The sequence below is a fragment of the Crassostrea angulata genome, chromosome 3 (genome assembly GCF_025612915.1).
Source record: "Crassostrea angulata isolate pt1a10 chromosome 3, ASM2561291v2, whole genome shotgun sequence".
NCBI classification, from domain to species: Eukaryota; Metazoa; Mollusca; class Bivalvia; order Ostreida; family Ostreidae; genus Magallana; species Magallana angulata.
The window spans coordinates 39,415,118-39,442,479 of NC_069113.1; the positions used below are offsets into that span (position 1 = coordinate 39,415,118).

At 34.3% G+C, this 27,362-nt stretch overlaps 3 protein-coding genes across 4 annotated transcripts; 1 reads left to right on the forward strand and 2 right to left on the reverse strand.

The window, feature by feature from the left end:
- Positions 1 to 7,669: 7,669 nt before the first annotated feature.
- Positions 7,670 to 13,776, reverse strand: LOC128177491 (uncharacterized). The gene is made up of 2 exons (XM_052844210.1): positions 11,873 to 13,776; positions 7,670 to 9,597 (listed from the first exon to the last, which is right to left on the reverse strand). The coding sequence occupies exon 1, from the start codon at positions 13,309 to 13,311 to the stop codon at positions 11,932 to 11,934; it is 1,380 nt and encodes a 459-aa protein (XP_052700170.1). The 5' UTR covers positions 13,312 to 13,776; the 3' UTR covers positions 7,670 to 9,597; positions 11,873 to 11,931.
- Positions 13,777 to 15,037: 1,261 nt separating this feature from the next.
- LOC128178558 ((R)-specific enoyl-CoA hydratase-like) lies at positions 15,038 to 18,314 on the forward strand. Its single transcript, XM_052845793.1, has 4 exons — positions 15,038 to 15,825; positions 16,165 to 16,247; positions 17,177 to 17,277; positions 18,176 to 18,314. Exons 1-4 carry the CDS (start codon positions 15,566 to 15,568, stop codon positions 18,221 to 18,223), a joined length of 492 nt encoding a protein of 163 aa, XP_052701753.1. The 5' UTR covers positions 15,038 to 15,565; the 3' UTR covers positions 18,224 to 18,314.
- Positions 18,315 to 18,419: 105 nt separating this feature from the next.
- Positions 18,420 to 26,359, reverse strand: LOC128178557 (isthmin-1-like). Of its 2 annotated transcripts, none has more exons than XM_052845792.1 (6): positions 25,090 to 26,359; positions 20,525 to 20,924; positions 19,918 to 20,052; positions 19,708 to 19,800; positions 19,193 to 19,601; positions 18,420 to 18,759 (listed from the first exon to the last, which is right to left on the reverse strand). In XM_052845792.1, exons 1-6 carry the CDS (start codon positions 25,384 to 25,386, stop codon positions 18,660 to 18,662), a joined length of 1,434 nt encoding a protein of 477 aa, XP_052701752.1. In that variant the 5' UTR covers positions 25,387 to 26,359; the 3' UTR covers positions 18,420 to 18,659. The 2 variants fall into 2 exon arrangements, with proteins under 2 accessions (XP_052701752.1, XP_052701750.1); XM_052845790.1 differs by having other exon boundaries at positions 19,918 to 20,055; positions 25,090 to 26,358.
- Positions 26,360 to 27,362: the final 1,003 nt, after the last annotated feature.

Consider the following 27,362-nt stretch of genomic DNA (forward strand, 5'->3'; position numbering starts at 1 on the left):
TCCACATAACTGTAAATGAGGTGCCAATAAGGACTCCAGATGACTGTAAATGAGGTGCTACATAACTGTAAACGAGATGCCAGTAAAAGCTCCACATTTCTGTAAACGAGATACCAGTAAAAGCTCACATTTCTGTAAATGAGGTGCCAGTAAAGGCTCCACATATCTGTAAATGAGGTGCCAGTAAAGGCTCCACATATCTGTAAATGAGGTGTTAATAAGGACTCCAAATAACTGTAAATGAGGTGCTATATAACTGTAAACGAGATACCAGTAAAAGTTCCACATTTCTGTAAACGAGATGCCAGTAAAGGCTCCACATATCTGTAAATGAGGTGCCAATAAAGGTTCCACATATGTGTAAATTACGTGCCAGTAATGGCACCATATAACTGTAGGCGCGTCCCATCAAGGATAGTCATGGTTAACTTGTGAAACACTTTCTAATAGAGATCTAGAGAAGGAAAAATAACGAAAGTATCGCAACGATGGAAACGGTGAAAGTACCACATGACCGTGAACGAGGTACCGGGGAAAGTACCACCTTACTGAAAAAATAACTGTAAACGATGTACTGGTGAAAGTATTATGTAACTGTAAATGAGTTACCGGATAAATTTCCACATATATGTAACTGTAAACGAGGTATTTGAACAACTGGTGAAAGTCGCATAAATTTATGCCCGTATTTTTAGGTACCACATTACTGTCATTGGAGTACTAGTTGAAGTACCGTATAAATGTCATTATAGTACAGCAGGTATTAAAGAAACAATTATTTAGCTATTGCATCATGTTCATTTGGTACATGTACTAGTACTTATTTTAAGTATTTGAGGAAAAAGGACATTTTTTCAGAACTTATTAGTTGTTATGCACCAAAATGACAATAACTGGTGTACTGTATTGAACTGAAATTATTGATATTGTAAATAGATAAAAGAAAATAATGATGGAGTATTGCATTATTTATTTTCGCAATTCACATGTAAATTCAAGCAACTGTCTATAGAAAACATACTTTACTTTTTTATAGTTAATAAATCATTTCAGATCAATAAGCAAGAGTTTTGTGCACTTTTCTGGATAATGAGATAGTCTCTGGGGACTTCTTTGTGTAAAATCTTCCTCGTGGCTCTATTCAAATGGAAATCAAGCATTTATATTGGATGATAATGTCATACGGAAATATGTCTTTTTATACTATGCAACATGCAAGCTACTGCTAATTTAAGTATAGGGTTTCAATAAGTTATGTAGAATGTCAGTATACCGGGCTTTATTTGTAGATAAAGAATTTAAGTACAAAAAAAAGACGTTTTGATCAACGCAGATTTCTATAGACTTTGTTCTATTTTTACGTTGTAAATATCTTTACATAATAAGGGCAAATTTGTTTATGTAAGGATTACTATTGTTCAGGAAAGGCTTTTGAGAGAGAGAGAGAGAGAGAGAGAGAGAGAGAGAGAGAGAGAGAGAGAGAGAGAGAAACGGTCGGTGGATGGGACAGTCCTTTCGCGCATTTCGTTGAAATTAATTACATTGTGATTGTAGTGTGATCTTGTGATTTCCAACATTATTTTTTAGTCTTCATACAGTGCATTTGTGTATCTTTTAATAATCAAGGAATAACTAAAAAGCAGTGTTTAAAAATAGATGGTGAACTTTAAATTTCTCCCATTGTGATGCATTTGGCTCATTATTTTCCCAGCCTTGATATGGTTTAATAAAAGGGCGGTGACAGATGTTCCGTTTCAGCGCCCCCTGGATGGGAACAAATACCGGGTGGCATGTTTATGCATCATTAATCCGTGTCATTTTATTTGATTTTTTAAAATCTATTTTCAGCATAGGAAATTTGATCACAATTATTTTGACGTGACAAAAAGTCATTGTCGGTATTCAATGAAATAAAATTTGGAACAAATAAAAAGCCGATTTCGATATGATATGCGAATCCTGTTTTGCTATATGTTATTGAATACTTTATCAATATTTTGCCCATTAATATTTTGCCTCCCAGTGAATCTATAGAATACGGAAAGTTCTTCCTTTTAGAGATGACTTGCTGTTTTGTACCAGAGAAACATTTTATTTCCATCGGAAAGTCATAATCAATTAGAATACGAATGGCCTCGGACTCTTCAGGGTGAGAGAATACACGTGCTTCTTTCATAGCAATTATGAAAGATAATTTTAGTGAATAGTGATAACATATAGCAACAAACAAACAAAAACAAAGTGTAAACAGATGCAGCAAACAACAAGCCTTCGTTTAACTATCCTGAAAGAATGATTTTCTGTCTTGACAGCTCACATTGAAAATGACAAAAATGGAATCTTCACCACGGTTCTAGGACTTGAAATTTTCTCAATAGATCTAATTAATAGAAAAAAATATGATTTCTATATCCATTTAAAAAAATATCTAAACGTATATTTATGATAAATGACGGAATTAATCTGTACGATCTTGACACACACAAAAAAGAGAGAGAGAGAGAGAGAGGGGGGGGGGGGGGCATCAAAATGTAGAACCTCTAAATAAGGATTTTCAATCAAATTCGTTGAAAAGTTCACAAGGTGTTAATTGGGGAGGACTGAATACAAAATGTCACAGCACTTCGTTTTAAATACCTCACACCATGTCTGCCAGAATAGTCCAAAGAACACGATTATTTGGACATGTCTGACAGACGATGGTAGATCTCTTTTTTAAAGTCATCTAAATTTCACACATATGTAATAATGATATCCTCTTTGAGAAGTAAAGGAGATGGTATTTAACGAGATTAAATTTATCATCATATTTAGTAAACTTTTTTGTTCACTTGACAAGTTATCAAATTTGAATTTATCATATAACTATTTCAGACCTCCACCCCCCCCCCCCCCCCCCCCGCCGACTCTCTCTCTCTCTCTCTCTCTCTCTCTCTCTCTCTCTCTCTCTCTCTCTCTCTCTCTCTCTCTCTGGGGAAAGTCTGCTATCTTAGAGCACATAATATTGTGCAAACATCAAAGCAGATTTCAATAGCAACAAAATGAGCTTTAAACTACCCAAGTTTATAGCATCTACAAATCCAGTCTTTGTGTAGTTTAGCCATAAATTATGCAAAAAGAGATGTTTTACGTAAGTGTTTTTCAAACTTACTGTAAAATATATTGAAAGCTTAACAGAAAAATCTTATTTAAATTTCTTTTCTTTATTACATTTTAGATTTACTTTTACACGTAATACGTATGCTCTTTTCAGTACGATGAAATGAATATCGAAATAAAATATGATTTATTTGATAAACGCTATATTCTAGTTGTTCAAAAATGCCACAAACGTTTATATCACATGTGTTCAATTTACATAAACTTGTATTGCGCTTTTTTCGGTATGCATGATAAAATGGATATCAATTGAAGATATTTATTTATCTAAACGATCTATTCTAGTTGTTTTAAAATTCAAATCCAGCCAAAGAAGAGTTAAATAAAAAGTGAAACTGTGTTTTAAAACCTGTATATATCTTATGATCGATATCAAATACTAGTATTGAAATGAATTAAGGATAAAAGTTAAATTCTTCTTTTGTAGCGATCAATAAGTGAAGTGAACAAATGTATCCGAGATTTGAATAATGAATCTGCATATCTGCAGCATGTATATCGTATGGGCTTTCTCTTCCAAACCTGAAAACACTAGGCTATATATTCTAAATTATGAATTAATGATCATACACTTATTTTATAAATCCAAAACGGTAAACATATAAGTATAACTATAAAATATAAATTTGTTGATGTGATTATTTTTAATTTTCGTTCGGACTATTAGCGAGTACTGTGAACATAGAAATAATGAAATGCTAATGTTTGGGTTGTTTTGCCGATCAGTTCGAAAAATAAATGCATAATAAATACTCCTAATAAAGTCGTAAATCCTAACCTATTGTTCATCATTTATTTCTTACAGAAATAAGGTAGTAGTTAATTGGTTTTAATATATATATATATATATATATATATATATATATATATATATATATATATATATATATATATATATATATATATATATCTGTGATGATAACTACGACTTGTTTTCATATACTAGTGTTTTCAGAGGGTCAGCATTTTGTGTTAATTTTGTGTATCACAATAAACCATGTCAACAGCATTAATTCTACATCATGCAATAATGCAAAATGTTGACACAGAAAACAACACAAGCGCCAGTGGTCAACGAACTCCGAGTAAAATAAAGCTCTGATTACGTCAAGGGTCTACTATCTCTATCTACCAAGCCCTCCTTGAGAAGATATACTTAGTCGATAAACTTCTCCATTGTAGGACTACGATCTGTAAAATAAACATGGGTGTGTGATGTTGTTTGTGGAAACACTCGAACTGTAGACTGTCTTTGTTTTTGGTAATCGCTTTATGGAGTTATATCATAATATAATTTTCAAGTACTTCGGTCATATATATATTTATATTCGGGAATTCTGATACCAGTCGGATAGTGAATGTGTACATGAAAAACAGAGAATTTTAAAGTTTGTATAAACTCTGAAGATGATCATAAACTTTTGAGTGCCAACTTTATATACCTTAGAAGTCAGTAAGGGCATGTTTACAAAGAAATCTAGACTTGGAGTCTAGCTGTGTTGTATAGTAATGATATTTTACCAGGAATTCCACTCGAACTATCCCTTTTCATACAATTATATATATTGTAAATTACTGCATGGGCATAGTAAGAAATCGAATACGAAATATACACTAAACAAGTATGGTACACTGGAATTTTCTGTTTTGAGTTGCTCATGTATCTTTGACCTCAGTGCTCCCTTGCTTTCGACGCGAAGAGAAATGCGATGTTTGTTCCCTTTGCTGAATTTAGTTTGCTGATCTTGTGATGTATTGTAGAGTTTATCTAGTAATGTGAATGGGTACATCAGCCTTTATTTTACATCAAAAGTATAGATCTTATGCAGTATTGTCACGCATTTTCATAGAGCCAGTGACTTATTAACTGTTAAAAGGATGAGAAGAATAGCCACACGCGACAATACCATTCAATTAGGAATCAGATTATCGTCTCGATTTCAAAAATCGAAGGTGTTTACAAAATTATTTATATTGGTAAGGAATTTTGCACTGATAAATGAGTAACCCGCCCGATAGGTATTTTAAAATGTCATTTTGCAACCTATTGTCATTAGGGTGAAAAATCTGTGACAAGAAAAAACCCCACAAAAAAAACAGCACTCTAAGACTTTGATTTGGAAGAATTTCAATCGCTGACACCCAATTAATTGGTTCGTATAGGATTCGGGGTCGGCACTTCTTCGAAGTAAAAGTTGACAAAATATATAGACAAGTGGGGTAAAGGGAGAGTTTTACTGGATCAAATTCCCTGATATTGGTTTAGAAAAAACATTAACATTCAATGTAAAGGGAGGGTCTCGGAAGAAATTAAACCTATCGAATGGGGTCCTATCACGCCAGCGTTTAATATTGAAATTTACGTAATTCGAACCCGGATTAATTTTAAAGACCCATCCCTAGGCGTACAGTTGAAAAAGATGATGTGGAATAGATTTTCATCGCGTCGATCCTATCACCAGATGACAAAGTCTATATTCTAAGTACGTATGCTCTCGGATTCTATCATGCAAACTATAGTGCACTGTCAACGTTGATACGTGATTAGAGGAAAAACCCAAACCATCTACTAGTATAATATGGCGGTCGAATTACTCGTCAGATCTACCTGGAATTTTTAGATATGATTTGTTAAGGTTCAGATTATTATAGGTATTTAGAGAGAAACTCTTCAAATTTTAGCACTTGAATTCGAGTATTTTCCTGTATCTGTATAAGGAGCTTTTCTGTTAAAGGAGATCAATACAGTTTAGAAATGACCTCGACCATCCAGTCCTCCTCTTTAATCCCCAACCCCCTTAGAAAACCAAAATCAAAATTTGAAGATGGGGGAATAAGATGTCGCAAACGCCCATTCAGTTTAGTTGTAAAATACAATATTGAATTTATTTCTTTTCAACTAAATCTATTCAAATATATTATTATACAAGTTTACAAAAGCACAATTTCTAACTTTATTCAGTTTTTATTATATTTAACAAAAGATAAGAAAAAAAAATATTGCATGAAATTTTTGTGGTATCGAACCCATAACATAAAAACCCTAGATATATAAGGTTAGCTTATGTTAGGTATTCTAACCACTGAGCTATTTCAGACACAACAAAGTAGGTTGTTAAAATATTATGGGTGACTTTGACCACGAATTTACGGACTTGTATTATTTTTTCAAAACGTTCAATTGTTGGGATACAAAATAATGATTTTAATGTATAGTGGGTCATCTGTTCATTTTTTTGTTGATTGAAATCGGTTTGTTTTCCAATGGACCTTATTTAGACTATGAGAAAAATATGGAGCTTAGACCCACTCTATAAAAGAAAATGCCTTGAAGTTATAAAAAATGACTGTATTTGCAGGTTTTGATACGTATACGCCTGTTTGAGTCAACATATTCCAAGTATTGAACACATTTATAGGTTAAAAATCAATGATATGTTAAATATATATTGTTTAAATGATTTTTAAAGTATCAGATTTATTGATATTTTAATTTTTCAGTAGCTTGTTCGATCGTGTATTGGCATTTTACACGCCTTATCTACCCATCTTCTTAAAAACAAACATACAAAATGCAACCAAAATACAAAATCCTCAATTTCGGTACCTTTAAGTCAAATAGAATACTAGAAAGTCAACAGAAAAGTACAGAAATATGAACGCTCTCTGAAAAAGGTGCAGGATGCTTATTTTCGTTGTGATTGTTTCCGTACGAAAGAATACGCAATATTGGAGGGTTGTGATTAGGCCATACTAAGCAATTATTTAACACATTTTAATGTTGAGTAAAAGCTTTTCTAGTAAAGATCAATTTATGACAATGCTATGAGTACTTCTGAATAAAGATACATAAAGCTGTTATGTTAGATTGTGTGTCTGTTTAAATTAGTCATTTTTATCGCCGATTATTGTGTTTGTCATCAACAATGAAATGATTAAAAAAGTATCGAATTAGCTCTGTATTTACAAATGTCATACATGTAATATTTACAGCATTGTCTATGTGAATTTCGTAACAGCTCTAAATTATTTTTTTCTATCAATTTGCTGTCTTAGTATCAAAATAGATTCCATATATTGAAAAAAAAAATCGACTGCTCGCGGAAATCAACAAAATATTTATAAAAAGCGCACAATACTGTCATAAATGTGGAACTTCTTTGGATAAATCAAGTGAAAATAATAGATTTATTCGTTATATCATATAAACACGTAAGTAAATATCCTACTGGTAACAGCAATGTTTTGAATTCTGTTTGGAATGCTGAACCATTCTTTTTCATAAGTCAGCTAGTAAGTTCTATTCGTCTGGAGTTAATTTGCTTTTCAAGATAAATTTTATTCTTTCATTTGAAAGATGTGTTTAATTTTGCTTTCATGTGTCGGTTATTTATGTCCATAAATAAACGATGTACAAAGACATACATGGAGGGACGGATAGTTTATATTTAATACTTTACACCAGAAAAAATACAAGGAAATTAAAAGGCATGTTTTTTATATCTTCTTTAGCTTTGATGAATTTCAATGAACATATACATTCTGAATTTGATAGATCAATGACATACGAAATTCCTAGTCATGCGTGTTTTCAGTATATTTTTACGTCTGCGATTTCTCTCACATGAACAACCCTTGCATGTAAAATGGATTCCATGTGTGGATCTTGAAGGTAACTGGCCATAAGACTCAAAAACTTTATCTCCAAAATATTTCATTCTCCGAAATCCTTAATCATTTCGTACTATCAACGTGGTAATCATTTGTTCCGATTTTCTCAGAACATAATATTCTTGTTTGCCTTAAGAAGCTCTCTATAAGTAATGATCAATCTTGTCTGAAGGAACCAATATTGTCTTTACGTAACAGATAGTATTATCAGGCCATTGTTCAGCAGTTTAGCACCCCAGTGCTTCCTGATTTATACCCAACTAGCTATAACCACCCATGTCATTTAATTTAACTTCGCAACGAAATTAGATACATGTTTGCTATCAAACAATCAGCTCGCATAGATTAAGTGTCGTCTGATTGTTAGCAAAGCGGACTCGATCATTCGATTCGTTTCTTTCCCAGAAGGTATTGCAAATCAGCTTCACGCCAAGCCTTCCTTTGACTCTGTTACTTATGTGAACTGATGGAAAAGCATGGGATGCTTTCTTTGTACAAGACCCTGATTTTAATTTTTTTTTTAAATTTTACGTTATTTTGACACTTTGTGGCGACTGAATAGTTCCCTCACGTTATCTCATATTGTTATCATTGTCGCACATTGCGCTGCATCCTTATGCACCTCATGTCGTTTGGTGGGTGTTGATTTAACAGCAAAGTAACCACTTAAAACATTAATGTATTGAATAGACCACACTGGAGATGGCAACACCCCCTATAGTATTTCCATCATGGGAATATCAAACGGGCACCTGTTCTGTGCCCTGACGTTGGCGCCTCCTGAACTTGCGTTAGGGTTTTCCTGTTATTTTATCATTAATACTGCAATAAATGTTGATTTTTCGTGTGAAAAGGAGATAATATTGAAATTGCTATCTAAAGGCATTTAACTTTTTAAACACTCTAATTCAACCCTTTTCCGAATATCTTGTTTTCTTGATAGGTAATCGTGCGTCAACACAGGGTACTGCCTGGCGAACAAAAACGGTTCAAGATATTAATAAAACGAAAATGGTTGTCTGTGATGTCCAATTGATACGCTGTTTATTTACCAAACCTTTGAATGAAATGTAGATAACATTACAGGTGCTTTGACTGACAGGTATATATAAATATACACCATATCTAGCCAACAACCCACAGCCGCATGTGCAAATTATGACTTCGTAATGACATTAATATTCCTGACCAATCTGATATATAGATTTAAATCAAACATTAAGCTGATCAATAATTCGGAAACACACAGCAGTTTATTCAGGATTTCTGATTTGTGTAAGTATTAGCGAGCGCGTCGAAGCGGACTCCTCTTGGCGTATAAAACCCCGCTCGGTTAAATATCCTTTAGTTATTGGCACTTTCGGAGTATCCTCGCAGCTTACCGCACGTCGTTGGATTGCAGAACAGTACTACTGTTATCGATTTCTCATTCCTTTGCTCTATACCTCCGAGATGTCGATGCACTGAACAATAGCAACGGAATGAAAAGGTGCTGGATTAGAAGAGGATGAAGCGAGTTTGATTTTTTTTTATACCGTATTATCGACGTGATGGGTGTTTGAAGTTTTTCTCCTGATCTTGAATAGCGCTAAGGAGATGAAATATCTGGAGAAGATTGGCGGAGGGTTCATGATAATGGACAAACCGACACATTGTGTGACCAATTCTAGATGGAGGAACGGGATGGGAGATGGTGGAAGGCGCTTTACGCGGCGAGGAAGCGTCGACTCCGGGTTGAACGGGACCAACCATGTGAACATGCATCCCCTGAAAGAAAAGACTTCTTGTGAGAAGAAAGTTACAAACGATACCAAAAAATGTTCGTCCTATATGATTTGCAAAAAAGATAGCAGATCAGAAAGTGTTCCGAATAACAAGACTCCCATTTCTTCGGAGAAAACACCGTCTCCAAAGACACGATCTTGCCATTCAGAACTAAGACCTATCTTGAAGTCCGGACGCAACTCAGGCTCTCTTGAAGGAGAATCACCATCTTGTGCCAAAGACAAGCAGACGACAGAGACAAGATTTTCCTATCGTCTGCCAGTTGCGCCAAGACCTACGATTCGTAAATCTGTGTCTTTCAGGGAGAATTTATTGGATGAAGTGTGTTCTAAAAGAAGATTCAGCTCACCTTCTTTAACCTTTTCCTTGGAAACAACGGGGATAACTAAAACTTGAAAAGTTAATCATTTCTTAATCGCGTGAACATTATTTCATAAGTCTGGAAGGTGCAATTAAAGGTGCTTCAAAGCCATTTATTCAAGAGTTGAAAACTCATTCAATAGGGTATTAGAGTCCAAATGGTTCGACAGTTCTTTGCATGCGAGTTACTCGGAGATTTTAACACGCTCGCTTTCATGTAAGAATATTATTAAATTACTTTAGCAATAGAGTGAGAGGACAGTGCCCATTGCCACTAATTGACTGTAGTTCAGAGTTCTTATTGGCACTAATGTTGTTTATCAATGTTCACTATTGCTCTTGTAGGAACCTCATAATAAAACATTTTAATTTTTGAAAACATATTCGCCCTTAGTAGCAAACTATGATACGCAAACATATAGGAATATACATCGGCGGGCCGAGACAAAAGTATTTTGATAAACACCTTGTCTCATCTCTGATACTATAACAATAGGCACCTGCAATAATGAATTGGCTATACCTTAAGGGGTCATTGCACTTCTGCATAAACGGTGCCAATGTTTCGGCGTGAGAATTGGGGTCTTATTTAAGGCAGATCGTCTGGTTAAAAGTACCTTCGCGGGGATTAAGGATTTTGTCACACAATCATTTTGGAATGTGGCCATTTTACATAATGCTGATTTTTGAAGTACCCTTATAGTGTCACAAATCTCTGTCTTTTTGTTTAAAGTTTCATTATTATGGTCGCCAGAAGAAGTTTCGTAACAGGGATTGCTTGTTTTTTTTTGTTTACTACCTTAAGTATGTAGATAACTATCACTGTACTTTAAATCCTTCAACAAGATTTGCTCGCCGTATTACCATTTTTTCTGTATTGTACAGAGAAGTCGAAGAAGGGGGTTATTTCTTTACAAATATTCTCAATCTCTCTGATCTGTGTTGACACTTCGGCCATTTAACTCTCTGTAAGTGACCTTATATTTTGTCTGCTTTCATATACCGCCATTGTGCCATAAGTTTCACAGGCATACAAGAGAGATACGTTTATACTCAACATGTATATTTCTTATTTGATTTACTTTTAAATACTTTCAATAGCTAGCTATATTTAGAGCAAGCGTAGATTTTGAAACTTTAATTTTCTTGTCAACTTCAAAGTATTCAATGTTAAAATCTTCATTGAAAAAAAAAATCACACAAAAGCATTTAATGTTGTGTCAAAAGTTCTCTCCTATAGACACAGAATAAAGGCAGATGATTATATAAATGTCTAATGTTTATTTTATATTTCACTCATAATTATTTATAAATACATATCAATAGTTTTTATATTTAATTTGTATGTTATAAAAGAGTTTCTGTTATAAGTTGTAAGGTACATCGGTACTATATATAATATTTTAGAATGTGAAGGATTTTTTTTCTGTCGCAATCTTCATGCTGAATAAGGTTTTTTTTTTCTTTTACTTTTTACACAATCATTGTACTATTGTGTTCTTAAATGATGCTTTGAATATCGTGAATTTCCTTGTATTAGTGAACATTTCAATAACTAAGTATATTTTTATTACCATAGATAGTTTCGCAATGGATGAAAAACCAAGCTTGCATGCATGTATATTAAAATTTTGATTGAAATCAAAGTGCCATTGTTGTAAAACGTACGCATTATTGAAACAACATAATAAATTATTATGAAAACAATTCAGTTTTTAATATTTCATCGATTTTCCTGTCAAAACAAAAGATTGATGTAAATATAATCACGATAAGAACGGCAATATTTTATCGCTTTCGCGGACTTGAGAAAATGGATTCTCGAATATGAAATATGTTGGTGATAAACCACTGCTGAAAAGGCAATATCAATGAAACCACAATTTAAAGACTTTACCTGTGGAGCACTTGAGGTTTTTATGTGTTCTGACGTTTATCGTCCTAGGGAATGAGTGGCTAACTTCCCACTTCTGGGATGTCGTCTGCAGATTCGCGCCTCTGGAGTTTGGGGTCGATTCTCAGATATGAACACTGTCGTATCAATTTCATTTCCTCAACTGATACTGGTTTCACCTTTCTGGCTGTGGGAATGTATCCCAGTTTCAGCTCCTCAGTCGCCTGAGCTATTCGATCTTTTCTTTCTTGGTCTTTTTCCGCTAAAGTCCGAACGGTTTTATTTTGCTTGCTCCGTATCGGGTCTTTGATGCCCTTGTTAACGTAATATGACGTAGCTCTATTGGGGTCATTGCGACGTATTCGAAGTCTTCTTTCAAGATTTTTGATCGCCTCCTCTGTAAGGATACTTCTTTTATGAGATGTCTTTATCAGATCTGCAAATATGACAAGATGGTTGTTTTCAGTATTGGTTTGGGTGTAGTTAATTTGGAGTTTTTGTAGACCTGGTCTAGCTGGGGTTAAATAGGTGTTTGCGCGACTGAAATTTTTATTCTGACCATGAAGATAAGTCTGAGATTTTTCTAAGGTTGGGTCGAAACTTTTCATTCGTCTCAGCCGATAATTAGGCTTACAAGGGCAAACATCCCCATTTATCTGCAGATCTTCTTTGAATTCAACCTTACAGGTACCCTTTTTTGGTGTAATAAAAGAAGCTGATTTAGTTACACATTTCTTGTCGTTCTCCTCTTCAGTTTCATCAACGTTCGTATCAGTTAACCTCTCGCTTTCGAGTTCCGAGGATTCCAATTGTGTTGATTCTTCGTCACCGATCGAATTTGTTTCCGTGAACACCTCATCCCCAGTGACTGTGCTGATTTCCGACTGTTTTTCATCTTCAAATTCTTCATCCGTTCTACTTTCGAGTTTGCTTGATGGCGTCCCGCGGTCCTTGGATCCGATACTTAGATAGGACGCCACAGATTGTAACGTGTTCTGACGTTCTTCTGACGCCGCTGAGTCATCAGACAGTCCACTAATCACACTGTCTGGGGTAGTACTCCTTGACGGCTCCTCCACCAGAATCGAATTCGTCACAGACGCCTCCGCCTCGGCGTTTGATTCCTTTTTCTCCAGATCATCTTTGTTCAGAGAATAACAGTCGGGCTTGGGTAGACGCTTGGTCTTGCTTAAGTCATTGACAATCACTTTTGGTTTATCCCTTCCAGGTTTTTGTCTGTTTGACCGTGCACAACCAAGTCTACACGACCGCCCGGCGCATCCTAAAGAACCGTGAGCAAGACCATGAGTTGTCCGGGATCCCTTAGGTCTTGGAACACTTCTCTGCGCCATTGTCTTGTGTTGGACTCCGTTGCCTAGGTCTAACACTAATAATGAATGCATATCTGAACAATAACCATTTCTTTCCCCAGTCAGAAGCATGATTTACAACACTTTCTCGGGTGCAAATACTTGTTTGAGCATCACTAAATCAAAAAGTTAAAACCAATGTAAAGTAGCAGGAACTCCTAGCCGCTCAATATGTGTCAGTCATCAGGAAACGGGACAATAAAACTTAGTCAATTGACTGACTCTTGTGCACTTCTGTTCAATAGTCTGATGGTTATATGATGTGTATGATGTTTGTTTAGATTTCGAGGGCGATGATCATATTCTGGACGTATATTGACAAACTGTAACTAAGTAAGAAACCTAGAGTCCTCTATACAGAGTCGTTACTTTCGGGGGCTATCTTTATTGCTCTATTAAACGACGCTTTTGAGTTCCATCGATCCTGTCATTAAGGTATTGGGTTTTATTCACCAGAAATCCTATGTTTCGACGGAAACTGCTCATAAGTCGGAATTTTAATTTCCTGTCAACGAAAAACGACTTTTTTTTAGCAGGGGGCCTTCAGATAATATCGTAAGAATTGATCGGCAATTAATTTGTACAATTCTATTTTTTTTCCTTCCTTCTTTCAAAATGCTTGCTTATGACTGAAGTCTTGCTCTAAAGGTCAGACTTCATCAGTATGTTACTTTAAACATACGAAGGAAAGTCCAACTATACCCCCCCCCCCCCCCCCCCCCGTATATGCAATATGCATGAAATGAAAACCAAAAGCCGATAATTTGTAAGGTGCGTTTTTGTCTGAAAGAGATAAAAAAAAAAGCCAATATAATTTATAAGGGATATAAAATTTCACAACAATGTGATGACTCGGTGATTTGATAGTGGTTCAAAAACAGATGATGTGAATCAATGGCTGCAGATAAAAGTCTTTGTATGTTTTACATAAATTACATGCTTCTGGTTTCACGTAGGTGGTCAAACACTGTGTCCTTGGAAACAAATAGAGCGTCATCTACAGTGCAGATTTAAACTTGTCAATGAAAAATAACATCAATGAAGTCTCGCTATTGCATTTAAAATAGGATAGGGGAATAGTTTACACCAATAAAAGTTTTTCTCAACCACGAAAAGCTAGGGACAAACTTTAATATTCCTGTCTTTTTTGGTGCGTGGCCTTTTTTAAAATCCTTTTTTTTTTTAAATAAAGCGGCGAAACAATAACCTGCTATGGTAAGATGACTGAATTGTTGGCTCGTATGTAAATTTTATATTCTTTATTTTGACATGAAATACCAAAATATTAAAGCATCAGGAATTAAATAGCATATCAATCGTATCCCTTTGTTTCTCAAAATTGTAAACCAAACTTTAACAATATACTGTAACTTGGATTGCATTCAGTTTATAAGAGATTACAGAGCAAGCCAAGTTGAAAGTTGATAGAAAAAAAAATGTAAATGCTGAGATTCTCTTTAATATTTCCAGTGATTTTGTTCTTCGTTTTTTTTCTTCATCAGTTTTAAAAGTTTCACTGAGCTTGTAACATTACATATACCGGTAATTGAAGTCATTTGTGTGATTCGTCTAAAAATGAGAACAGTTGAACAGCATACATGTATATCAATTTCGTAAAAAAGTCGTCATGGACTGATGATGATTGAGATTATTCATAATGACAAACTTTAAACAGACAAAATGTTTTAAAATTGAGAAGGATTTTACGGTCATCTAATGGCAGAGTTTGAGAATAAAGAGCAAATAATGGGGCAGACAAAACCGGCGTATCGCGTATGAATCTGTGTACTGTATAAATTCATATATTTTATTCATTTTCAGGATCATTTCATTCCCTGTATAGAAACCAAATTTTATTCAGATTGTAATGAAAGCCAACCAAATATAACAAGTCTAGACGGTTTTAATTAGTGAAAGCTCTCATTGTTTTGTTTTCTGATTGTTGTAAATGGTAGATTTACCAAATCTCTAACGAAAAACTATAGAAATTAAAGTCTTTTCTGGGGATTGTTTAAAACTTGTATGTAAAAAAAAAAAATTAGTGACTGATATACATGATACACTGCATAACTGCCCACTCACACATTCTAACGTCAATTCCTTAATTTGCAAGTTGGCAGACATGTGAAAAGTGTAATAATGTACACGTGTTCATTGTCATACACCAGTCAATTATGTTATAAAATTATATTTTACATTTTACAAAATAATTGATCTATGATCACTTATCAGTTTGATATTATTCCGTTTCGACGATATTCCGGTCCTGTAATTTAGTTAAAGAATATGTTTCGAAGTTACTTCCCTTTGGGTTGTAAACAGTGCGATGAATGCAAGTGGATTTAACGCGATCTCCAAACTATTCTCTGAGTACGTCGTCACAAGACAATGTATGAAATGTGCATCAAGGAGATATTCTTCGTTAAGTGTTGGAGACAAAGCGGCGTTGTCAAAAACTTTTACAAAAGACGATGTAGAAACTTTTGCAAAAATCAGCATGGACAACAACCCTTTGCACACCGATCCCGACTTTGCAAAAACAACGATATTTGGGAAATGTATCGTTCACGGCGTGCTTATCAATGGGTATGAATATCAATTATCTTAACTAAAAATATAAATGAAACATATTTTGATTGATGTATTTATGCAATGTTTTTATGGATGTATATATCAAAAGTTTATTAAGAGAATATAAGAGTAATTTTCTATATAAATTTTTATATCCATAATCCATGCTAAAATTTCATTATCCATATATATAAAGAACCATGTAATTAAGATTTTTCGCTTGCAACGATATACACTTAAGGATATAATTAATTTTGATTAATTTACTTGATGTCTGTATGTCTATGATAGAACAATAATTGATTTGAAATGTCATTACGGTAAGTTGTCTGACATGAGTTTTGTCGTCCTCAGACTAATCTCAGCTGTATGTTCCACAAAACTCCCAGGACCCGGTGCTGTTTACATTTCTCAAGAAATGAAATTCCTCGCTCCAGGTATGCAACGATTTTATAATTGTCTTTTTCGGGAACAATTATCTTTCGATGGACACAAGTAGGATTCATATAAAATCAACGTTTACTTACACTATAAAATGCTTTCTTTGGTGATTCATGCGGGATATGAAGGTGGCGACATTGCAGAAAAAATACTTAACCCGCGTTAGCGTGGTATGTATATTTTTTCTGCAATGATCGCTACCTTCGTAACCAGCATGTATCATCAAAAAAAGTTACATCTTTCTTTTAACACATTCTTAAATTGATTGTAAAAGTAAGTAAAATTAACTAAATTACTGTTAATGTACATCAGCACGTTGGCTAAAAGAAACAGCCAAATCGTCTAGAGTCTGACATCATCATGATTATTTCGTGCAGTCCGGAATTTTTCTTAGGTTGCTGTAGGTTTCCACCAATCGCTATATTAAAACGTGGCGTGTAGATTTCAGTCCTGTCAGTTTCTACACAGTTATGAATTACAGAAAGTGTCCGTAAGAAATAGAGGGAATTATACTAAGAAGTTGTAAATATTGTTATTTAATGTACCATCACCCTGAAATCTACGACCTCTTTGAATTGTATTATAAATTAATTAATACAAATGACTATGTAACATTAATTTTCTCAAAGTACAAAAAGCCAAAATGAATTAATATATAGTTTAGACTGATCTTTAAAAAAATTCTACCTTAGATTTAATTTGCATAACGAAAACGGAGATGAACGCAGTGAAATATAAGCATTGAACATATATTAGTTAACTTGCGTTGGATTTTACTGGTACTATGCTCGAAATTTCACATCTATGCAAATTTTGTATTTTACATGTATGTTCAGGTAAATTGTTGTGGTGGAAACACAGGAAGCGTTTATGCAGGACCGTAGATTTGTCTCTAACATTGCATTTTTGTTAATTTTTAACTCAGCGTTCGTAGACGAATCAATCACAGCGGAAGTAGAGGTATTGGAGATCCGGAAGTCCATCATGAAGTGTTCTACCACTGCCATCCGGACCGGAAATAAAGAAGTACGAATCTAAAACTTCAAATTAAATAATGGGAAAATTTGGATTGACAGACAGAAGAGCATGCAAAACATCAACGGTGATAAATTTAAAGAAACCAATTCTCTGTTCAATTAAGCAATAATAGAACAATAGTAAATAGGCTCGAAAAACTCTTGTTGTACATGTAGATATATTTCAGACTAGCTATGTTAAAGGGGCATGATCACGATTTTGGTCAAATTCTGTTTTGCTGTTCTTATTATTTACAATGTTTTAGGAATGCATTTCTAATGATTAATTGAAATTTGAGAGTCAGTCGTAGAGTTATAAGCAAGATATAGGGTTCACAATTCTTAGGTATGTAGACAAGGCTCGTGCTTTGATTTTGTTTACATAGGTTCAATATACCAGTAAAAATTCTTTTTTCTAGCTGATTTGTCTCTCTTCTTATTCATTTTAAGCACAAGGAAACACTCTCTAAAGTTTAACACATTCATTTTAGGTCTAAAACTGGAATTTTAACTTTAACACTCAAAATGTTAACAATAGCAATATTTAGATAGCAAAGAATTATAAGCTCTGTAACTCGCTTATAATTCAACAAATGACACTCAAATTTTGGTTGCCTATTTAATATGCCTTACTAAAGCATTGTAAACATTAAAATCGGAAAAATAATTTTAACCAAAATCATGACCATGCCCCTTTAAGGAAATAAGAAAAATAAATTCGAAAGAGAAAGAAATGGCCCAAAATAGATATTTTTAAAGAGCATTTTGACCACTGCAAATAAATAGAGATTTTGTATGCAGAGAGCTGTGCAGTAGCTCTATCATTTTTAAATCAACACTTCCGTAGACCAACATGTACGTTCCTCGTCAGTTTCTAGAGATTTTGATAATGCTACATTTTTTTTCAGGTCTTGGTGAAGGGCGAAGCCAAATTATTAATACCCAAAGTAACCTAAAGAAGCAGAAAAATCACAGAAGATTTGAGAAATGCATTAATGTGATGGTATTCAAAGTTGTTTTTAAAAACCTGTTTTTTGTTCGTTGCACTTTCAAACACTGTAAGGTGTGAATATAGTTTTCAATGAATTACTGTTTGAAGACTTGAACACCTATGACTTGGATTTTATAAACCAAGTACAAAACAAAGAAACAAACATTTTGTCGTTTTATTATTTACATACCATGAAAATAAAACGTGTTTTATATATACAAAATAAAATATCCAAATACCCGTATGAGCGAACAACTGTGTCTCTAACAACACAAAGTTTACTTTCAAACTGTAAACAAATCGTATAAAAAAGGGACTCATAACATCGGAAATGGAATTTTCCTACTTCCCGTTAAAACAATAGATATTCTCCTTTCATAAAAAAGTAGCACTTTTTGACGTCAGTAATTTTCGCTGTCGATTCTCTGCTGCAGAATGACGTTATCGTCCGGATTAGTAGAACAATTTTGTTCGTTATCTGGAGGTAGAATTTGATTGTATCTGAAAAACAGGAGGTAGAATTTGATTGTATCTGAAAAAACACGTGGAGATAATTAAAGGATATCTATATCAAGAACTTAATTGATAATCATAGAAACGTTGACATGTATTTGCATACTAATTCTCATTGCTTCGTTGTAATTTCACCTTCTCTAGATATGAGTTGGAAGAAATACGTTAATTGCAATGTAAAGAATGCATGTAGATACAATATACAGGTAAATACAATGAGTAAGTGACATTGTTATACGTGATACGAGAACATTCTTCTCCCCTGGAAATAACACACAAAAAAAAAAAACATGAATATTAAAGATTTGTAACGAATTTGTGATCAGTCTGTAGACGCTACCTATAACAAAACTTCACAAAACTATTTATATTTATATAACTATTTATAAAACCAACTTTATAATAATCCAAATACATTTACCTTGACCAATCGCCCTTGCAAATGATCCACGGATTTATGTCTAGTTTGTGATGCAGTTCGGGAGACATTTCAGGGCTAATGAGATTAGGGGTTCCAGCCCCTTTTCCCCTTGTAATCAATTTGAATTCGTTGTCATAGCAACACATCTGCGAGGCTAGCGTTTGAACGCCTTTGTACAGTTTTGACCGGATGCAAAATTTGGCGCTGGGTTTGTATGCATAAAGACCCTCGGACTTCAAATCAACTTCCAACCAATTAAAGTGTTGTTTTGTCTGTGGGTCCCAGACTTTGGGGTTATAGTTCAAATGTAATGGATACAAGCATGGACAACTTGGTAGGGCGGCACGCTTCAAATATGAGGCTATCGTATCTTTATTGCAAGACATCCATCTTTTACAGACATCTTTTTCTGGAATACAAAACAATTTCGTAAAAAAAAAAGTTTTCTTTAAACAGAAACAAAATAAACTCTGCCATTAATACCGCATTGTTTGTTTTTACAATGCCAATCTCACCAGGATTGATGAAATCCTTCGGTCTTAGCGTCGAGTCGGGAATGATATTTTGGTATTCCCAAGAAAACTTTTTCTTTTTTCTAATGCCATCATCTGCAACAAAAGATTACATATCTTGCACCGAACGCCAGCGTAAAATTCCGGAGTAAATAAGTTTCATTATTCTAAATTTCATGGTGTCTCTCAAATACAATGGAATATTACACGTACCATAACAAGGTTTACCATAGCAGGCCTGTGTCTCCATCTCGCGGCAAGCTGAACCGCAGTCACGTGACCTCTCCTGTTGCCCCATTCCACAAGTAACTGAACATGGATTCCAAGGTGACCATTCGTTTGAGCTAGCTACTGGGGAAAATCAAGATTTTCTTCTCAATATAAAGGACATTGTCTAAACAGCATGGTTAACGGAAACTAAGATGGCGTGGGCTTTTTTAAAATTTGTTTTAAGACTATGATCAATTGTGGAGAGCGTATAACCAATATTGTCCAATTAAAAATGAGCCCCGAACACTCTAATGCCGAATATCGACTGTTCTAATATGAACATTGTTTTCAACCAATTTCTAGAATTAACATTTTCTGCATTCTATACGTACCGGTATATTAGAATTAATTTACAGTATGGAAATAACAAGTAGTATTAGAGTACTATATGAATAAACTAGAAAAAGTAATCTACTACATTACAAAAAGGAATATTTCTATCAAATTTGTTTATTTTGTATAAAATAATTCTTGATTAGAATTCCCTAAAAGCTTTTTAAAAAAAGAACTCTCTGTACCCCCTGCCACCAGATAATATAAACCTGCTCACCATCGATCTGTAGTTTGACAGACGATTCTGTGCTAGACACTTGTGATGACTTGGTTGGGAATTTGGTACCAAGTATTTCGGCCTCGAGTTGGTTATAATTGTAGGACCCGGATGTTTTCGTCAAGGCTTCTTGTGCCACCATTTCTATGATCTGACGAATCGTTATTGGTTTTAATTTATGTAAAATCCGCCCCTTTCTTCTCTTCAGCGATTTGTTCTTCCTCCTCTGTTTATTCTTCTTCCTTAAGCGCCTCTTGCTTGAATTCTTCTTCTTCTTTAGCCGTCTGCGTCTCGCTGCCTTCCATTTCTTGGAATGTTTTGGCGGGAATGATGACGACTTGGAGTCATTGTTAAAGTCAAAGAAACCTTGAATGACTTTGTCTGCAATACTTTTATCTACCTACAATTCAACATATGGAATTCAAAACTATGCTATGAGCATTAATATATATTTACCTAAAGTTGAAAATGGAAAAGTTAGGAAGACTAGTTCAAAACAATATAAAGTGAACATTTACGTTCCTCGATGATAACTTAATCAACCACACAACATCCACCCCTACCCCCACCAAAATCATAGCATCAAAATACAACTATAGTTGTAAATTGATTAGATTACCTAAATTAATAAAGCACGTACTAAGACATGTAGCATGTTCCAAAATGCACAAATCACTCGATGGACAATAAGTAGACCTTTCCAGTAATACTGAGTTTCTTTAATTTTATTTATATGCAGCTCTCTTGATGTACATTAAATCAGACAAGGTCACTTAATCCATATCAACTTATTTGATATTTGTATTCGATGATCACGATGCAAAGGAATTTTGACTTGAGTCCAATCGTTTGCATGGTATTCCAAAACAGAGAGAACGACTGATTTAACCTCTGTATTTCTTATGGATATTCCATGTTCATCTCAAAACTTTGAGGTTTCCCATATACTTATAGGTAATACTTTGTCTATTGTAGAATTTTAAAGCTAAACAAAACAATACAATCGAATGTCGAATTTGAAAAATCTTTTGATAATACGTAGACTCTCGTCTAAAGAACTCGAGAAAACAAAATTCCAGGAATTATGGCTTTGTAAAGACCGAGTGCTCTAAGAAATACCAGTAAATGTTTTTAGAGAGGGTTTGATTCTTTAACTACATCTGCGAGCAACAAGTTGTTGTTGCTGCTGATGTATGAGAGAATCTGAGGTCAAGCATAGTTAGAATTGAGATTTGATGTTTATCGAAAGCAATTGCTGTTCCACATCAATCAAACAGGCTTTTCAGGTTCAAGGGAGGGTTCCTTTTGATTTTACAATAGTGTGAAAATTAACCTACGCCACAGTGTGAAAACTAAGGGTCAGGTTAATTAAGCTATCCACCTGAAATAGATGTTTTGGCCACGTCATATCCGTTCCCTGAAAGAGACTTTTTTTTCTACGATTGTGTTTTTTATTTATTTTTTTTTTGGGGGGGGGGGTGAAAATTTTGCAACTGATAGAAAATGTGATGTTTAAAAAATATATATCATTAATAAGATATCAAACGATTGATCGGGAAAATGTTTTCTTGGATCACGTTATACCTGTTCCGTAAATAAAACTCTTGGTTTATTTCAAGATTCTTTTCCCGTGCTTTTTTTGGCAGAAAGTTACCCCTTTGATACAACGGTATGGTGTTTAGAATTTTTCGGCACAAACAAACTCAATTGATTTATGTAATTAGTTCAACCTTTTGGCAAATGGGTGGAAGTTCTAATTGCAACAAATGAACTTCCAAAAATACGTCGGATGTATAGCCTTCTCCGCGTGGCGTCAGTGAAGTGAAAAACGCACACCTGGGATTTTTTTTTACTAGAAAATTGTTTATGTATAGCGCATTGAGCTACTTCAAAAGAGGAAAGCGTTTAAAATCTATATCATTTCGATCTATCATCGAAGAATGCGGTTATTTTATTGTTTTGTTCCCGATTCTAAATGTAAAAACCTTCGTAAAAACTGCAGCAAGCTTCAAAAATCCAATAAACAAAGGATTGTTTTTCAGCTTTTACAAATGAGTTGAGTTGTTATCTCTAATGACAACCCGTGGATCTTCCCAAGTTTTTTTTCTTTGAAGTCAGACAGTTTCTTTGACTTTATTGTTTAAAAATATTCGCTAAAGCTACATATAATATTTCAAGGTAGCTAAATTAAAGATTCTTCTTATTCCATTCTATTTTCAATACATTTTTTCGTGGAAAGAGGGGGAGGGATAACAGAAATATCTTTAGCCCCGTTTTCTAGAAGCTTAGATTATATATATACATGTATATATATATCGGTGTAGTTCACCAAATATTTTCTGTTCTACGTTTTATTTGAACAAGCTGTTTTATTTTCAAGTTTTCATAAAGAAGATGGGGAATAAGATGGCGTAAATGCCCATTCGGTTTAGTGGTAATTTTTGAATTCATTAAATCTATTCAAATATATTATAGTCCAAGTTTGCAAAAGCACAATTTCTAACTATATTCAGTTTTTAATATATTCAACAAAAGATAAGGGAAAAAATATTGCCAGAAATTTTTGCGGTATCGAACCCATAACATAAAAACCCTAGATATTAAAGGTTACTTTATGTCGGGTACTCTAACCACTGAGCCATTTCAGACATAACAAAGTACTAGTAGGCTGTTTAAATATTATGTGTGACTTAATTAGACCACGAGTTTACGGACTTGTATTATTTTTTTCAAAACGTTCAATTGTTTGAATACAAAATGATATTTTTAATGTATATTGGGTCATCTCTCCACGTTTTTGTTGATCGAAATCGGTTTGTTTTCCAATAGACCTTATTTAGACTATGAGAAAAATATGGTGCAAAGACCCACTTTATGAAAGAAATTGTCTTGAAGTTCTAAAAAATGACAGTATTTGCAGGTTTTGATACGTATACGCCTGTTTGAGTCAACATATTCCAAGTATTGAACATGTTTATAGGTTAAAAATCAATGATATGTTAAATTATATTGTTTTAAGTGATTTTTTTAAAAAATATATCGGATTTATTGATATTTTAATTTTTCAGTAGCTTGTCCGACCGTGTATTGGCATTTTACACGCCTTATCCACCCATCTTCTTTGTTCGTGAAATTACGTACAGTATTGAAGGAAAAAATTGATGCGCTGCATTAGACTCCCATTTCAAAATCAAAAACCGTTGTTAATGCTTGTGTTTGCGACATTGATTAATGAACTTGTTTAGATTTTGATTGTATTGTCTAACTTAATTTGTTAACTATTGAGGTTTCAGCATTATCGGTGGAGATCAAAATTGATATGAAATCAATTATTTTTATTTGATTATATTAATGTGTATGTGATGAAAAGCATAAATAGAATTATAGGAAAACATCATTCTGGTGCCATTCCATCTTTACGTGTCAAGATTGCGTTGATCCACAAATGGTAAATCTTATTAAATTGTATTTTCTCTTCAAAACAATTAATACAAACATGTTTTTTTCAATCATAGGTCCACATAAAACACAATTAGAACTACTTTAACAAGACCTTGGACTTTCGGTTTGACGTAGCTATCTATATATTGCGTCAAAACAAGTTGAAAATGACGCGGTTTCAAGCGAAATATGCACCGATTGCGTAGTCTTAGCTCAAAAGCCAGACAAATCTTGTTGAGGCTGAGTGGCCAGCAATGAAATAGACAGGCTACGTCACATTGCTGTTTGACACATCTGCCCAAAGTCCAAGCTCTTGTTAAAATGGTTCTAAGTAAAAACTAAGAAGTATACTTGTCGACCCGGATGCGAGAAGCAATGAAACTGTCACACTCCGACTCGCCCAGTATTTTGACATAGAGTTTGTCTAATTATTTGCCAAATTAAAGTTTTCGTGTTAAATCTTTAGATTGTATGTTGATAACCTCCTTTGGAGAGTCTAAGGGCGCGTGTAGTGGCGTTGCCATGCCCACCCCCGGTCTCCCCAACCAAGCGTATTGATAAACACAGATTATTTTAATGTGATAGGGGCATCTGTCAGGTCATCTTGGTGTTTGGGTGTCAAAAATTCATTAAATCGTCGTATTTTCTTAAATCTTGCAAGCTCACTGAAAAGCCCTTTCGAAATTGATTTCAACAAGTACAACTTATCTTTCCTAGAAAAAAATATCATATAATATCGCTTCAATCGCTCGTTGTCAATAAAATATTTATAAAGGACACTCGCCATACTTTGTTTATTCTTTTAAACTTGGATGTTTCAAATTTTATCATTCAGCAATAAAAAGGTGAACACGTTATCTAAATGGCCCTAATTATGAAGTCGGAAATAGTAAAACACCCATCAATGACTCAAGTTCTCTTGCTTTAAGAGATATGAAGTTCTTTGGGGTCTTACGGTTCTTTTTGTTTATAACTTACAAGGGAAATTTTCGCTTTTAGATAATTTTCAATCAAATGAAGGGTGGTGGAGATTTAATCACAATTTTATGATTTTAGGAATCATAATTGATTTCACTACAAGATAGAATTTTGTAAATAGACATGAAAATCTTGTTAATACTCACAATTAAGCTGTCTGTTTGATTCAGCAATGATGTATTATCATTCTGGAGTATTGTTGATGATGAAGCTGCACTTGGCGGATCAAACAGACCAAAAGTGGCGGGAATCGTCCACGAGAGATAACAGACCAACACAATCAAAAACACCATATTCACTTTCTCCATGATCAGTAGGAACCTGTTTTTGTTCTTGTCACTCCTTGGATTTTCCGTGTGAAGATTTTCACTGACGTCTGGGTGATCATTCTCAGAGCGCCTGGGTAGGCCAACTACGCCAGACGTTACATCCAAGGATCCCATTGGGGCTAATTACTGACCGCTTAGCAACGTGACCTCTCCCCAAAACAGAATAGAGCTTTGTACCTGTTCCTTCATTAGCTCAGCAGGTGCTTCAACTCAAAAAACGTATTACATATGTAATTGGAGTTTTCCTTCTTCAAAAAGAATGAGTAGGTTATATCATCGAGGTAAATAGGTGATTCACAAGGTATCCGAAAGACAGCGGGTCATTTTTGTGAGAGCTCTTCCTTTCTGGGTCGGGTCCAAGAAACAGATTGGGCAGAGGGATTTTTTTTTAATTTTAACTATATCCCGTTTCTGTTGATGAAACAATGCTTCCTGTGAGATGCCGCTTCACAGATAAGTGTTGAAATATTTACGAGCGAAGATGAATGGCGAACAGCAACAATTCGTTATCACGGGGAAACTGACCATTGAAGAAAAAAAGGTGGGCGTGAAACTTCGGAACTTTTTCTGCATGATCGGTGAAACATGGCAACTCCGAAGGGAATTCTGTATCTGTCAAGTTAGGCTTCGCGCTTGAGTCAAAGAGGAAAAAGCTTTGACCAACCCGCGCTCGCGCGATTACAATCAACAGATTTTATACGGCTTCTCCTAACCAAACACAATCGTGTAGTTTTTCAACGTTTTTATGGTTACAAATGATACCAAAAAATCATAAAACTGGCATATGTAATTGCTGAGTCGTCGAATTACACGTTTTACACGCGGGGATTCCTGACGATAGCAGCATTGTGCCCGTTTCCTGGGTTTGCGCTAGGGATATTGCCTTAATCAAAATGACAATAAATGTAGTGATCTATTGCGATTCCCGTAGAGAAGAGGCAGAGAAAGACTTGGAGTTAATCAGATGTTTTGAATTTTGACAAACAACAGAAAAGCAGTCAAAATCACAAAACAACCCAAAAAATGTGGTCACTCCAGTGTGAACCAACAAAATTCATATATGATATATCTCGTGGCTATTTTATATGCATAACATGTGATATGTTTGACGCTTTGTGATAATTTTGTTTTATAATACATTAAAAGGCTATACAATTCATTTTGAATTTTATAATTAATTTGAATTGCTCTCTCTCTCTCTCTCTGTACAGTATTCACAACTTCGATTTGATTTTATGCATGAACGAAGTTTGTAATTTTTTGTAACTATATGATATACATCATTTTCGATACCAGTAAATGATGTTTAATTACAACATAACCTAATCTTAAAATCAGATTCAAATATGTAAGGCATATAAATGCATGCCCTTTCAGGACTTGCTGGAAAAAAAACGTCGCCAAAATATTATCTGTAAAGTTTTCACGAAGTCATTAAGACTCTTAATCATTAGAAACCAACGCGCTTGAATATGAATTTTTTTTTTAACTGTTATGTGTAATATGTACAATGTAAATCTAGAAATACATGTAGCTTGGGTTGGGTGAGTTCTTTCAAGTTAGTTACTTTTAAACTGATTCCTTTTTAACTATAGTTATCAAATTGAGTTACTGTATTTTTCAAAATTATATGCAATATTTTGCACTTTTAAACTGCATTAACTGCATTAGCAAGCTATACATTTCTCTCTTGAAAAAAAGGTACCATAACTAACGAAACCCAATCTTGTTAACCTCAATAACTTAATAAAATCTGAAGCGTATTAATGGAATTTCCCCAGCGATGCTAAATCACTGCAGGTGAAATGCATCCCGATTCAGACTGACAGTTACATGCGCTAGAAAAATAATTAATGGCTGCGATCCTAGCTATAAATTTACAGCTCGAACTCACCAACACCAAGTGACAAAGATAACTGCTAGAGATCATTGGAATGTAACTAAACTTTGTATTATATGTAACGCTGAAATGAACACTCAAGCTTTTTATCGGCATAGGGTGAGAGAAAAAAGGGTGGAAAAAATAAAAAGTCGACATGGATATTTTGTGAATTGCATAATTCTTCTGAAGTTGAGGATGGGGTTTCGGT

Coding starts and splice junctions, on each gene's coding strand:
- LOC128177491 (XM_052844210.1), bottom strand. CDS start 13,311: ATGCTTCTGACTGGGGAAAGAAATGGTTATTGTTCAGATATGCATTCA.
- LOC128178558 (XM_052845793.1), top strand. CDS start 15,566: ATGAATGCAAGTGGATTTAACGCGATCTCCAAACTATTCTCTGAGTAC. Junction 15,826..16,164: donor CACGGCGTGCTTATCAATGG/GTATGAATATCA, acceptor TGTCGTCCTCAG/ACTAATCTCAGCTGTATGTT. Junction 17,278..18,175: donor TCCGGACCGGAAATAAAGAA/GTACGAATCTAA, acceptor ATTTTTTTTCAG/GTCTTGGTGAAGGGCGAAGC.
- LOC128178557 (XM_052845790.1), bottom strand. CDS start 25,386: ATGGGATCCTTGGATGTAACGTCTGGCGTAGTTGGCCTACCCAGGCGC. Junction 20,056..20,524: donor TGTCAAACTACAGATCGATG/GTGAGCAGGTTT, acceptor GATTTTCCCCAG/TAGCTAGCTCAAACGAATGG. Junction 19,801..19,917: donor CTATGGTAAACCTTGTTATG/GTACGTGTAATA, acceptor CTTTTGTTGCAG/ATGATGGCATTAGAAAAAAG.